Here is a 13,945-nt window from a genome sequence, read left to right on the forward strand (position 1 = left end):
CATTATACCGTTGGGGACAGAAGGTAGCATAGTGACCCTCACCTCGACAGATTTGACAATAAATTGGACGATTTCCACGGCCACCACGCCCATGTCCCTTTCGACCACTTGAGGGAGCCTAAGAACCAGATGAGGAACGATCTCCAGACGAGGAGTGTGGGTGAGAAAAGTGTGATGGATGATGAGTGGTGGAGTAGAAAGCAGCTTCAGAAGGAACAACTTCCATCGCATTTATGTAAAATTCAAAGCTTTCTGCAACAAATACTAAATCTCTGAAAGTGGGGAGTGGGCACATGGCTAGTTGAGATGCGCCGAAGTTGGTAAAAGTTGGACCCAATCCTCGCAAGAACCAGTGCAATTTATCAAGATCATCTATAGGTCTACCCATGAGTCTGAGTTGATCATAGAGGGCACGAAAGGATTTGGAGAAGTCTCGCACGGAGGATGAATCCTTTTTGAGATGCAGAAGTTGGTCGCGAATCGCGATATCCCGATGTTTAAAATCACCGCCAAAGAGAGATTCAAGGGCAGTCCAAATCTGTTGAGAAGTCTCACAATGGAGGACTTCAGCCAAGGTTTCTTCCGTGAGGGAAGCTAGGAGGAGACTGACAAGTCGTTGGTCTTGTTGTTTCCCAAAGGTAAATGCGGGATTGACGGTAGAGGACGAAGAACCATCGACAGAGGTTAACATGGAAGGAAGGGCAGGAGTGGAGCCATCAATATGACCATATAAGGCTTGTCCTTGAAGGAGGAGAAGCAGTTGGCGACGCCACAACATAAAGTTTGATGGGGTGAGGCAAATATTCAACATATGAATCATGGTGTTAAAGGATAGAGCACCGTTAGAGACTGATGCAGTGTGGGCCATGAAGAAATTCAAAAGAATGATCATGGCTTTAGGATCGAAGTATGGCTGATACCATGTAAAGATTGATATAAGTGTTCTTCTAATAGCATTAGAGAATAGCAAGCATACAATAAATAGAGATTATAGAAAATCTAGAACCTACGATTAAAGAATGACTAAATCAATCTAGAGGCTATAATCAAGAAATGAATAAATGAATGATATAAAGACTAAATCAATTATTCAATCAAATATTTTTTTCCTATCATAAATAATAAAAAGTCAATGGATTTATGTTTCTTATTTTATTTAATTGATTCCTCGATTGAACTGAATGAAGAGATGAAAATGCCAGCAATTAGATATTTTAAAAGAAAAAATAACAATAAAATTAAAGAACTACAATGTACCTTCAAATATTTATATATGAGTTTCTCATATTATTTTTTGTTTCATGAAGCTCAAATCATCCAATAAATTTTGTTTTTCTAATTTAAATTTAAATATACTAAAATTTGAATCAAAATTGTTGACAAATAATTAATGTGGAGTTTTAAAATAAAAATAATGATTAATTTTAACTGTGAGACAGTCAATAATTATGTGTATGTTTTTTTGAGTTTATTTTAAGTATTATTTTTTTAAAGTTTTACTACTTGCATATTTGTTACATGATTAAACTGTGGATTTTAAGTGCATAATGTTTTTTAAAACAACATATAATGTTAAAATTTTAAAAAACTTTAATCATTCTTGATTGAGTACCTGTACAAGTCTATCTATTTAGTGATTCATTCCATTTTAAAAACATTACTTTAGTTTTATAAAATTATGTTGACTGGTATATTTTTTTAATATTATTTAATCTAATTATAATTTTTTAATATCAAATTAATTACAATTAAACTATAGATCTTAAATTAATGTCAAGACCGGTTTAATGATCTGTTAGATTTTTAAATCATGGATAATAAATTGCATGAAGTACATTTTATACATTATATAGTCAAATAGTTATATAATATAACAAATAATAGATATAGATAATTATAAATAAAAAAGAATGAGACCGTTAGTGTTTAAAAAAAAGAGTAATTTTTTACAAAATGTTCGATGAAAAATACATAATTTTTACCCCCAAAATGAGGTGCTTGTATATATACATGTGAAGCACCAGTTTAAATCTTTCTCCAACTCCGTTCATCTACCATGACCCTTCAAGCTGATTCAGCAGCACCACCACCACCACTACCACCACCGGATTCAGCAGCCACCAACGGCATCTCACCCACAGCAGAGGAAACCTCACAACCGCCGCGTCCAACCCCGCCGCCAGAACTTCGCGTCCCAATATGGTGGCCGGAGGACGGCACCCTCAGCATGGATTGGGTGGAGAATCTGATGCGGTGCTTCGATTGGTGCTCTCGGAACGTCCCTCCGTCGGAGCTCCCTTCGGTTCTCCCCGTCGAAGTCTTCGACTCGCTCATCCTCGTCGCCTCCAAGATGCTCCACAAGGAGCCCAATTGTGTCCCCGTAGACCCCTTCCGCCCTACCCTCGATGATAATAGCACTCCCTCCGACTCCGCTGCCGCTGCCTCTGTTGTCGTCGTCGGCGATGTTCACGGCCAACTGCATGATCTTCTCTTCCTCCTCCGAGATGCCGGGTTCCCCTCGCGGGATCGAATCTTTGTTTTCAACGGGGATTACGTGGATCGGGGAGCGTGGGGGCTCGAAACCTTCTTGCTCTTGTTGGCTTGGAAGGTAAATCGTTGTTGCACTTTAACCTTTTTTTTCCCTAAGTGTCTGTTTGGGGGAGGAAAGGTTATATTCTCACTTGATTTAGTTCAAAAGTGTTTTTCGTGTGTTGGATTTTATGTACTTACAGTTCAAATGGTCAAATGTGCTATACTTTGTTTTAGAGTTTGTAGAGTGCCTCGAGGTATTAGTCTCTGGCTGCCATACTTGTGGTTCAGCTAAAAATAAAAAGATGAGATAGTCCTAATCTTTTTTTTTTTTTTTTTTGCTGAAATATGTAAATAATGTGAATACGATTTTTTTTATTGAATTTAATTTAAATGTACTGATAGTGTATGTTGACTTTTAAACTAATCACTTTGAAAGCCATCACAAGGATGGTTTCATATTGGTTAACAGTGTAAAGATCTTTGCACTTGCAATCATGGTTCTAAATTGTGGTTGTGAGAGGTCTAACTCAACCCCAAAAATTAGCTCAAGAGATGAGGGTTGTCCCTCATTTATATATTCTAATTTGGCTTTATTTTTAGCCAATGAGGGACTTGGGTTTTTCCCAATACGAACTGCAATTTAAAACCATGCTCACAATGCATGAAAATTAAACTCATTATTTCGTATGAAATTCGGCTTGGAAGTTGAATTTTCAGACTCCTCAATCATATTCTAGTTTGTTTGTTTGTTTTTGTTTTTTTTTTAATGAAATTGAAGTTTCAGTTTTTTTTTTGGATTTTCCGGTTGCTGTTTTTATTGCTTTCGATGAAAGTTCTCACTTGATTCAGTTCAAAAGCTTTTTGTGTCTATTGTATTTTGTGGTATTAATATAACAGTTCAAATGGTTAATGTGCAGAGTTTAATTTGAAATAAATCATGTGCTTGTTTTGCAGTTCATACAGATAGATGCTAGTATGCTACTGTTTTTTTAACTTTTTTATACTAATCTTTCTAACTAATGATGTAGCCAACTTAATCTAGTGGGATAAGGCTTTTGTTGTTGTTGAAAGATTTAATTGCCCGAAATAGGATCATTGAGAAATGGGGTAATATATTTTTATACTTTTACGATATTTATAGTACCATAATTGTTTTGTCAGGTATTCATGCCACATAACATATATTTGCTACGAGGGAATCACGAATCAAAATACTGTACATCGGTTTATGGTTTTGAGAAAGAAGTAATGGTTAAGTATGGTGATAAAGGTAAGCATGTGTACCGGAAATGTTTGGGGTGCTTTGAAGGTCTTCCTTTGGCTTCTATTATAGCAGGGTGTGTATACACAGCTCATGGAGGACTTTTCCGCAGTGTAACTGTGATGCCATCAAAGAGGTTAAAAGGGAAGAAGAACCGTAAGATTAATGTTAATCATGAGAGCAAAATTCTATCTCTTGGTTCCTTGGAAGAATTGTGTAAGGCTCGACGATCAGTTTTGGATCCTCCTTGGGAAGGCCCAAACTTGATTCCTGGTGATGTTTTGTGGTCTGATCCATCCAAAAATCCTGGTCTTGCTCCAAACAAAGAAAGAGGCATTGGCTTGATGTGGGGTCCCGATTGTACTGAAGAATTTTTGAAGAAGTACCAACTAAAGGTAATAAAATAAATTACTTTTAATGTTATGGTGATGTTTTTGATTGTCTTGGTGGAATATATCAAATTGTTATTAGTTTTCTAAGAAGTTATCTACATTTTATCATATATTTCTGAGAAAAGAATTATTTGTAGTACGTTGATATTAGGAATACAAGTATCATCTTTGACCAACTACTTCAGAATTTTGTTTGATTTAACATGATATTGAAGTGAAGACATGATGTATTGTTTGAACATTACATATCTAGGGAAAAAGGAAAGCTAATTCAAGTGGTTAGATATTGATAGCTACCGCTTCAGTCTTTCAGAGAACTTTCAAAAAGAGGAGTAAACCTGAAAAATAGAAGCAAGTTGTTAAATCAGGATTTGGACCTAGGATGGCTGGGAAATTTGCTTTTATTAACTGTAGTAGCCAAGTATGATACTGATAGAAACCTAAGTTTAACATAGTGTGTTTGATGCAGTCCATGGATTTGCTTAGGTTTAGATTAGATGGAAATTATGAAAATAGGTTAGGCAGGTAGGTCAGATCATGATTGTTAAAATTGTGTTCCAACCCAAAATCGCATGAGCTTATGTGTTTTCATTCATGAACCTGTTCAACTCACAAGTCACAATCAAACTTGTTTTTGAGTAGGCTCGGGTAAATTCAAGCAAACTTGTGCAGACTCTGCCAAACTCGCGAGTTCAAGAGTGAGTTGGCGAGTTCATGAGGGTGGAAAAATTTAGTCCAGAATGATGCTGTGTAGGGATGTTTTGAATCCCATTTTTTACAGAACAGAGTTACGGATTTTCTTCTCTTTTCTGCATTTACATGTGTTGCTTGATGCTAGCTGTTCTCCTCATTGATACCACTTGCTGCTAGTGCCTCTGCTTATGACTGCTGCTTGCTCTGTGAGAAAAATGGGTCAAAGATGACCAGATTCACGAATGAGAAAGGGAGCCCTCAAAGTTTATTTTTCATCTAACACTAAACAACACTAATAATAATTTGGTCTCCACAGTTTCAACTATTGGACCTTTTACTCATACAAGTTTCTAATTTCTTTTAATCAAAATTTAGTGAAAAAAAATTCAAAATTTGATTCAAAATAAAATTCAAATCTAGATACACTGTAATCCAATTATAATAACGCTTTATTTTCTAAACAAATTTAAATGATGATTTTTTAATTGAGATATTTTGGAAACTAAAATAAAATATTTTTAAACTTTAATTTTAACTTAATAACAGAAAGATAGCAACTTTCCTCTCTTGTGTATTGTTTGATATTAATTGTAATATAAAATATGATGTGTTCATTGTGCTGTGCATGTAAGATATAATAAATCATGATAATTTTTTTGTATGATATAATTCCTATTATTTATTAGTTTTTAATATTATTTTTTATATTAGGTAAATTCTTATGAATTTACGAGTCGTGTTTACAGAGGCTCCACAAGTTTACATAAACTCTTGTGTATGACAACCTTGGGTGGGATGAAGAGTTTGGGTAGCATGAGTCTTCCCCTTTATTGAGAAATCTGACATGATCAGAATGAATTATAATCCTAATTTGTTCTCAAAAAGAAATTTAATTCCAAGGGGGAAAGAACATCAAAAGATGGCTTTTGAATATATTAGTTCTCTTTACTGATATTTTAATTCTGTTGAAATCACATAGAAGATGTTTATTATTTTAGATCCAATATGTAGCTAAAACAGACTTGACCCTTCAATGGCTTAGGCCTTGCTTGGATATGTTTCTCCATAAGCACTTATAGAAGAAGAAAATAGGAGGGAAAAAGGAAATCATAAGTTAAAAGTAGCTACTACATAAGTTAAAATCAGCTTTTTGGAGAAGCTAAATGATTTAGCTTCTCCAAAAAGCTGTTTTGTGCTTATGCAGAAGCTATTTTTAACTTATGGGTGAAGCTTATTTCATTTTTCCTTCTTATTTTCTTCTTCTGTAAGTGTTTATAAAGAAGTTTATCCAAAGCCTTAATGACTTTTGGACTTTGTTAATTATTTACCAATCCCCCTAATTGCAAGATTGCACTTTTCTTGGCTAAGTTAACTTATAAAATCTATAAAGTAGCTAAAATATCACAGACTCAACTGAACCAATACAAATTTAAGAGTTAGCTGCATAAAGAACATAATAAATGCACCTTTACTCTCCATCAGTTTTTCTTTGAATGAGTGTAAACCAACTGGACACATAAGTATGTAACAGGTTACCAAGTTTTATGGTTATGTTATTAACTCGTTGCTAAAGCTAAGTTGATCATGGTGGAAAAGTATCGAAGCTTTGAAGTACTAACATTAAAGAAAGCAATTTTTGTTTGTGTCTCACATGTATTCCATTCCTTGGTATTTGACGTTGAAACTACCTTTGAACAGTAATTTCCAGATTAAATTAGTAGATATTTTGCATCAATTGTACACTTTATTATAAACATATAAGCACAGTGATTTGGAGAATATTGCTTCCCATAGAACCTTATCTGCAGCTGAAGTTCAGACCAAGAGAGCATTACAGCAACAGTTGTGGGACACTGCAAGTGCCTATGAATCCCTTCTGAGACAGAAGTCCAGGGCCAAGTGGATCAAGGAGGGGGATAGGAATTCCGCTTATTTTCACAAGGTCATTAATTTCAGAAGATGCTCAAATGCTGTTCATGGAGTTTTCATTGATGGTGTATGGGTCCAGCAGCCTCATCTTGTTAAGAATGCAATGCTTAAGTTCTTCCAGGAAAGATTCACTGAACAGAATCCTTGTACCTTGGATGGGGTAAATTTTCCTATGATAGATCATAATCAAAGAGAGGGGTTGGTTGCCCCTTTCTCAGATGCAGAAATCAAAGATGCTGTTTGGAGTTGTGATGGTGATAAATGTCCGGGGCTAGACGGTTTTAATTTTAGATTTATCAAGGAGTTTTGGGGGGTGCTCAAACCTGATTTTAGAAGATTTGTGGACGAATTTTATGTTCATGGAAGTTTCCCTAGAGGCAGCAACGCTTCTTTTGTGGCTCTTATTCCAAAGATATCTCAACCCCAGTCATTAAATGATTACAGGCCCATTTCCCTCATTGGGTGTATGTATAAAGTAATAGCCAAACTCTTGGCAAATAGGTTGAGAAATCTGCTGGATGGGTTAATTGATGAACGGCAGACAGCTTTCATAAGAAATAGACACATTCTCCATGGAATTCTCATTCTTAATGAGGTGGTGGATGAGGCTACTAAGAGAAAAAAGCCTACTATGATCTTTAAAGTGGACTTCGAAAAAGCATACGATTCAGTATCTTGGGCTTTCTTGGATTACATGATGGAAAGGCTAGGTTTCTGCCTTAAATGGAGACAATGGATATCTGCATGTCTTCATTCAGCTACTATCTCAATTTTAGTAAATGGGAGCCCTACCAAGGAAATAGTCCCCTCTAGAGGATTGCGACAAGGAGATCCTTTGGCTCCTATGCTATTTAATATAGTGGCAGAGGGCCTTACCGGCATGATGAGAGAGGCTGTCAATAAAAACCTTTACAGAAGTTTCTTGAGTGGGAAGCAAAATGAGCCTATAAACATTTTGCAATATGCTGACGACACGGTCTTCGTTGGAGAGGCCTCTTGGGATAATATTCTTGTGTTGAAATCCATGCTTAGAGGATTTGAAATGGTCTCGGGTTTGAGAATCAACTATGCAAAAAGCCAATTTGGGGTTGTCGGTTTTCAGGCCAATTGGGCCCAGCAAGCAGCCCAATTCCTGAACTGTAGACAGTTGGATACCCCTTTCTACTATTTAGGCATGCCTATTGCTGTTAAAGCTTCCAGCATGGTGGTTTGGGAGCCTTTGCTTAACAAATTTCAAGCCAAGCTCTCAAAGTGGAATCAGAAAACTTTGTCTATGGGTGGTAGAGTTACCTTGATAAAATCTGTCTTGAGTGCACTCCCTATATATCTACTATCTTTCTTCAAGATCCCCCAAAGAATAGTGGATAAGTTGGTGACCCTCCAAAGGCAGTTTCTGTGGGGGGGAACTCAACACCATAACAGAATTCCTTGGGTCAAGTGGGCTGACATCTGCAATCCGAAGATTGATGGGGGATTGGGAATCAAAGACCTGTCCAATTTCAATGCAGCCTTAAGGGGAAGATGGATCTGGGGATTAGCTTCTAATCACAATCAGCTTTGGGCCAGACTTCTTACCTCCAAATATGGAGGTTTGGCAGACTTGCAGAGCAGTAGAGTTAAAGGGTGGCATTCTTCGTGGTGGAAGGATCTCAAGAAACTTTATCATCAGCCAGATTTTCAGATTATTCACCAAAATATGACCTGGAGGGTTGGATGTGGGGATAGGGTAAGGTTTTGGCAAGATCCATGGATAGGTCAGGGATGTAGCCTTCAGCAGAAGTACCATCAATTATTTTTTATTAGCAGACAGCAAAACCTGTTCATTTCTAATATGGGGAACTTTTCTCAAAATACATGGAGCTGGGATTTTAGATGGAGAAGGAACCTATTTGATTATGAGAATGAGCAAGCCATAGCTTTCATGGAAGATATATCTGCCTTTTCTATTCAGCAGCAGTTGCAGGATATTATGGTATGGAAAGCAGAACCTAATGGACTCTATTCTACCAAGTCAGCTTATAGGCTCTTGATGCCTACCAATAGTCCTGGACAGCACAGTAGGAATTTTCAGATTCTAATGAAGCTTAAAATTCCCCCAAGGGCTGACATGTTTTCTTGGAGATTGTTTAGGGATAGACTTCCTACCAGGGCCAATTTGCTTAGGAGAAATGTGGTTCTACAACAAACTATGTGTCCCCTTTGTGGAAATCACCAGGAGGAGGCTGGCCATCTCTTTTTTCATTGCAGAATGACTATAGGGCTGTGGTGGGAATTTATGAGCTGGACCCGGTTTAAAGGAGCTTTCTCAACTGACCCAGCAACACACTTTATTCAATTCTGTGAGGGCTTTGGGACACGGAGGAATCATAATAGGAGGTGTATATGGTGGATTGCTCTAACTAGTACTATTTGGCAACACAGGAATTCCCTCCTGTTTAAGGGCACACCATTTGAACCTCCCAAAGTGTTGGATGATGCCCTATTTCATGCTTGGTCTTGGCTTAAAGTTTCAGAAAAAGGTTTTAATATTCCATTTAACCATTGGTCTTCCACTCTTCCGGAGACCTTTGGTTAATTTGTAATATTTCCTTGTGGTGGGTATTGGTGGGTTTTGCTTTTGGAAGGTGGCATTTTCAGTGCCTTGTATTTGTAATCTCAGTACCTCTGGTACTGCTATGCTTTAATATTATTAATAATATAATTTTGCCTTCCAAAAAAAACAAGTGAAATAGAGTTGTGTATGTTAATTATTTTGTACTTATATATTCACTTATTTTGTTATTTATATAGTTCTTTGTCCTTCTTTGTTTAGATTTTCATTGTGTTCCATGTCCACATATTTGCTTCACAATTGAAGCTTTACTTAGTGTCTAATTTATTATGATTTAGCTTGTTTATTCGAGCTTTCCAAAATGGCTAAATGCTGAGTGTTTGCCTACTGTTTTGTCTCATGGTTCTGTAATATTCTGTGTTTTATTGTTTAAAATTATTGTTGATATATGGATTGTCACGTATATTTTTTCAGTTGATCATCAGGTCACATGAAGGTCCTGATGCTAGGGAAAAAAGGGATGGTTTTGAGGGAATGGATGAAGGTTACACTATTGATCATGTTGTAGATTCTGGAAAGCTGGTCACTGTGTTTAGTGCTCCAGATTACCCACAGTTTCAGGTTTGTTGATAATCTCTTGCCTGCACATATGGTTTATACTCCAAATCTTTTCCTTATGTAGCAGTGCATTTTAATTATTACATACTGCAAGCCTACACGGATTTTGCTGATGTTGAAAATAAAATCTTTGTTTTGGGCAGGGGAGGGAGGGGTGTATGTGTGAAGGGATAGGAATCATGTGTTGAGTGGGTAAACATATAAAATAAAATACATTACTTGTCAATAGCCATTCTCCTTTTAAAAACTGACATTATTTGTATGACCCAGTATGATAAATATCTAACTCATTTAGGATTCAATTTATCATCGTGGCTGAGGCTTTGCACAATGGTAACTTTTCGGTGCATTGTGACCTAGTTGCCCCAGGCTCTAGTTGTGGAAACAACCTTTTTGTCTGTGGGATAAGGCTGCATACATCTGTCCCTCTCCAGACTCTATGTTGTTGGGAGCCTTATAGTCTAGGTTACCCTTAAATTTCTTGAAATGCATTGTTGATATTTTCATTGAATTCCTTTGTCATTTATATGTTAACCTGAATGTTGCAGCTATCTAGAATATATATGTTGGCTCTTATAGGAAAACAGGTGACCACTACCTGGTAGTTAAATATGCATGTCAACACATAACATTGTATGGCTGGATGATCTAATGATTTTAATCTGCAATTGGAAATCCCGATCTCTGGCTGGAACACGTTTTTTTCAGAATTGGCAGAATTGCCGAGTAAACTCAGAGGATTGTGTGATCCCACCATGTTTTATGTTAATCTAATTTTATGCCTAAACCTGAAAACCCATGGTCGACTCGTTTTTGACCTGGTTCCAGAGAGAACCTTGACTACAATTTTCTATTTTAGTTCATTTCAGTTGCATCTCTCTGCTGGTTCTTGCATCTAACTTCACTGCCTCTTCTCTCACCCGCTTCGTTCTTTTCTGTGGTTCACCGGTTCTGCCTTGTACATCTGCCTCTTATCTCTGCTCACATCTCCTTCGTTTTTCTGTTCAGGCCTCTATCTCACACTCTCCCTGCCTTGTTTATTCTGCCACACGCATGCTTAAGTTTGCCTCAGTCTCTGTTGTTGATGCACTAAAATTTGCTTCATAAGCTAGTGGTGATGGTCATGCTGTTAGTTCAAACTCAGCTTATGCTTGCACTTCTGGTACTAGTTCTGCAACTAGTGTCCTTTAGAATGCCAAGGAATGCTCCTGGAAACACGAGTGGCGTGGCATGGAAACCTGGGATTTCAGTTGAAGAAACTAGAAAGATTCAATGCAAATATTGTCCAAAGGTTGTAAAAGGAGGTGCTTATGAGTTGAAGCATCACTTATTTCAAACAAGTAAGGGTGTTGAAGCTTGCAAAGCTGTTATTGATGATGTGAGGAAGGAAGTGTGGGACATTGTCTAAGGTGTGAAAGCAAAACTGAACAAAAGATCAACTTCAATATAACAGGAATCTTGAAATTAGTGAAAAAAGAAAAAAGAGCCATAAAGTGGTTGATGTTGAGAAGTCTGGAAATATTTTTAGAAAAAAGGGTATGAGCACCCAAGCCACAATCAATTTCTTGTATAAGAGGAATGAAAGAGAGGAAACTTGTTTAGCAATTGTGAGATTTTTCTACAATGATGCCATACCATTCAATGTGTGGCAAGAGGTGAAGAATTCCATATTATGTGTGAATTAATTCCTAAACATGGCCAAGGATTTATTCCAGCATCCTATCACAAGATTAGAGTGAAGTATTTGAAGAAAGAATTAGGGTTGACTATGAAAGAAAGTTGGGTGCACCATAATGACTAATGAGTGCATTGACAGGAAGACTATATTGAACCTCTTGGGGAATAGCCCTAAAGGAATGGTATTTTTGAGGTCTATTGATGCCTCTAAAATTGAAAAAACATCATGAAGTCTCTAAGATGCCTGATGAAGTTGAAGAGATTGGTGAGGAAAATGTAGTTCAAGTTGTGACTGACAATGAGCTGTTGGGGAGATGTAGATGCATAGAAGGAAAAAAATTTGTTGGGTGGAGGACTTTGAGGAGATATACCCATTTATGAGGAGACTATTCCAAAGGGATAGGAAAATTGCTACTTTTATCTGTTCGAGGACTTCTCTCATTTCATTTCTTTGTGGCAACGCTTCCCAAAAGGCAAAGATTGAATGAAGCCTCTCATTATGTTCTTGAAAATGTATTGATTTGCATAACTTTTCAATTGAATAAATATAGAAATTAAGAAATAAATCAATAAATCACCATTATATACAAAATAGTTATAAATTTAGACCTTAATGAACTGTCTATCACCAGGTATGATAATCTCTTTTTTGGGATTTAGTACTTCTGCTTTAATTCACTGTCAGAAGCAATAATGGTTTATGCAATGACTAAGATCTGAAATGCAGATCAGTTGGGAGAGGCTTTGCTTTGACTGTGAATATTAACAACTTTCTTTGTTAAATGTTGGAGTTTGTTTATCCTTAGAACCCTTTTTTCCTTCAGGCAACACAGGTGAGGTATAACAACAAAGGCGCCTATGTTATCCTTGAACCCCCGAATTTTGACAATCCTATATTTCATGGATTTTCAGCAGTTACTCCAAGGCCGAAGGTAAAGAAATCTTACTCATGTCTATATCAATGAATATATATGATCGTCCGGATGTCTAACGATTTTTCTAGACATTGAGGGTATTAGGGACATTATATCTTCTGTTTCTAATAATAAAATTTGTATGAAGTTGATAATTGTATCCTTGTTCTGTGGGTCAGGCGAATCCCTATTACGATTATGAAGAGGTGATAGACTCCGATGAAGAATTGGATTTGGCCTCCATGGTAACTTCCTGAGGATTCTTTGAGGAAAATGTTAAAGTTGTCAGATTTGTAAAATTGTATTGTTATTTTTTGAAATACAGCTTTTATCATTAACTTATATGATTATTAATTATATTATCCGATTTATTAAGTTTGTGAAATCAATTGATCCCAAAAGTAGCTACTGGATAGTTCAGTTATGGCACAATATTCTAAACTGATATCTGTAAAAATTGTAAAATTATGAGTTACAGAAATCTGCTGGTTCTCAATCCAGTGCATGTTTTCAGTTAGTTTTCCTTGGTACCAGACTACCGTTTCTTGTGGCAATTTAGAATTTGTGTTCTTGTTTGTTTATATCCTAATATGTTAGTAATCACGAATTAGGGAAATTATTCATGTTTGCGAGGAAAACAATTCCAATTGGTCGACTAAGGTGGTATTCATAACCAAAACAATTCCAATTGGTCGACTAAGGTGGTATTCATAACCAATGCCAGGAAATACTCATTGTTTAACACAAGGTAATGCATATATACTGCTACTAAGAAAATATATGGCCTAGCTTTTCTTAGGCTTTCTTAAAGGAAAAATTGAACTAAATATTTAAAAAAAAAATACTAAATGCTAACTTTTTTTCCTTAGAAAAAAGTCTTAAATACCAAATTGGTCATTTGTGTTTTTTTATCTCTATAAATTTATTTTTTTAATTTTATTTCCCTTAAGTTGATACTTTTTTTAATTTTGATCTTCATCATCAATCACTGTTACAAAATCATTAACGATGATATCATCATAATGTCATTGTCATAAGCAAAAAAGACACATCATCCGTGTCATGCCAATAGTGATATTAGAGAAACTAAATGAAAAAAATGGAATTTATAGGGATTAAATAAATAAAGAAACTTACAATGACTAAATACAAAAGAAAAAGAAATTTACCGGTACTAGAAATGAAAAAAAAAAAGAATTTGTTTATGACTACAAATGTCACTTAAAGTTGTGCATATTACCATTTTCAAATATGTTTTAAAAAAGTGATGACATTAAAAAAAGAGTTTCATCTTTGCTCCAACTTGAGCATATATCTTAACTAAACAAAGTATCCAGTACATGATTCTGATTAGAATCATGTGACATACATGGAAGAA

The 13,945-nt window shown here is 36.0% G+C and overlaps 1 protein-coding gene across 5 annotated transcripts; it reads left to right on the forward strand.

Moving 5' to 3' along the window:
- Nucleotides 1–1,936: 1,936 nt before the first annotated feature.
- On the forward strand, nucleotides 1,937–13,084 carry LOC100802851 (serine/threonine-protein phosphatase 7). Of its 5 annotated transcripts, none has more exons than XR_005888973.1 (5): nucleotides 1,937–2,608; nucleotides 3,694–4,188; nucleotides 9,833–9,979; nucleotides 10,985–12,166; nucleotides 12,478–12,508. XR_005888973.1 is itself a non-coding variant. In XM_003548744.5 (5 exons), exons 1-5 carry the CDS (start codon nucleotides 2,057–2,059, stop codon nucleotides 12,822–12,824), a joined length of 1,380 nt encoding a protein of 459 aa, XP_003548792.1. In that variant the 5' UTR covers nucleotides 1,937–2,056; the 3' UTR covers nucleotides 12,825–13,084. The 5 variants fall into 5 exon arrangements, 3 of the variants coding, with proteins under 3 accessions (XP_003548792.1, XP_006599256.1, XP_006599257.1); XM_003548744.5 differs by lacking the exon at nucleotides 10,985–12,166 and adding an exon at nucleotides 12,747–13,084 and having other exon boundaries at nucleotides 12,478–12,585; XR_005888974.1 differs by lacking the exon at nucleotides 10,985–12,166 and having other exon boundaries at nucleotides 9,844–9,979.
- The last annotated feature ends 861 nt before the right edge of the window (nucleotides 13,085–13,945 follow it).

The sequence above is a fragment of the Glycine max genome, chromosome 16 (genome assembly GCF_000004515.6).
Source record: "Glycine max cultivar Williams 82 chromosome 16, Glycine_max_v4.0, whole genome shotgun sequence".
Classification (NCBI taxonomy): Eukaryota; Viridiplantae; Streptophyta; class Magnoliopsida; order Fabales; family Fabaceae; genus Glycine; species Glycine max.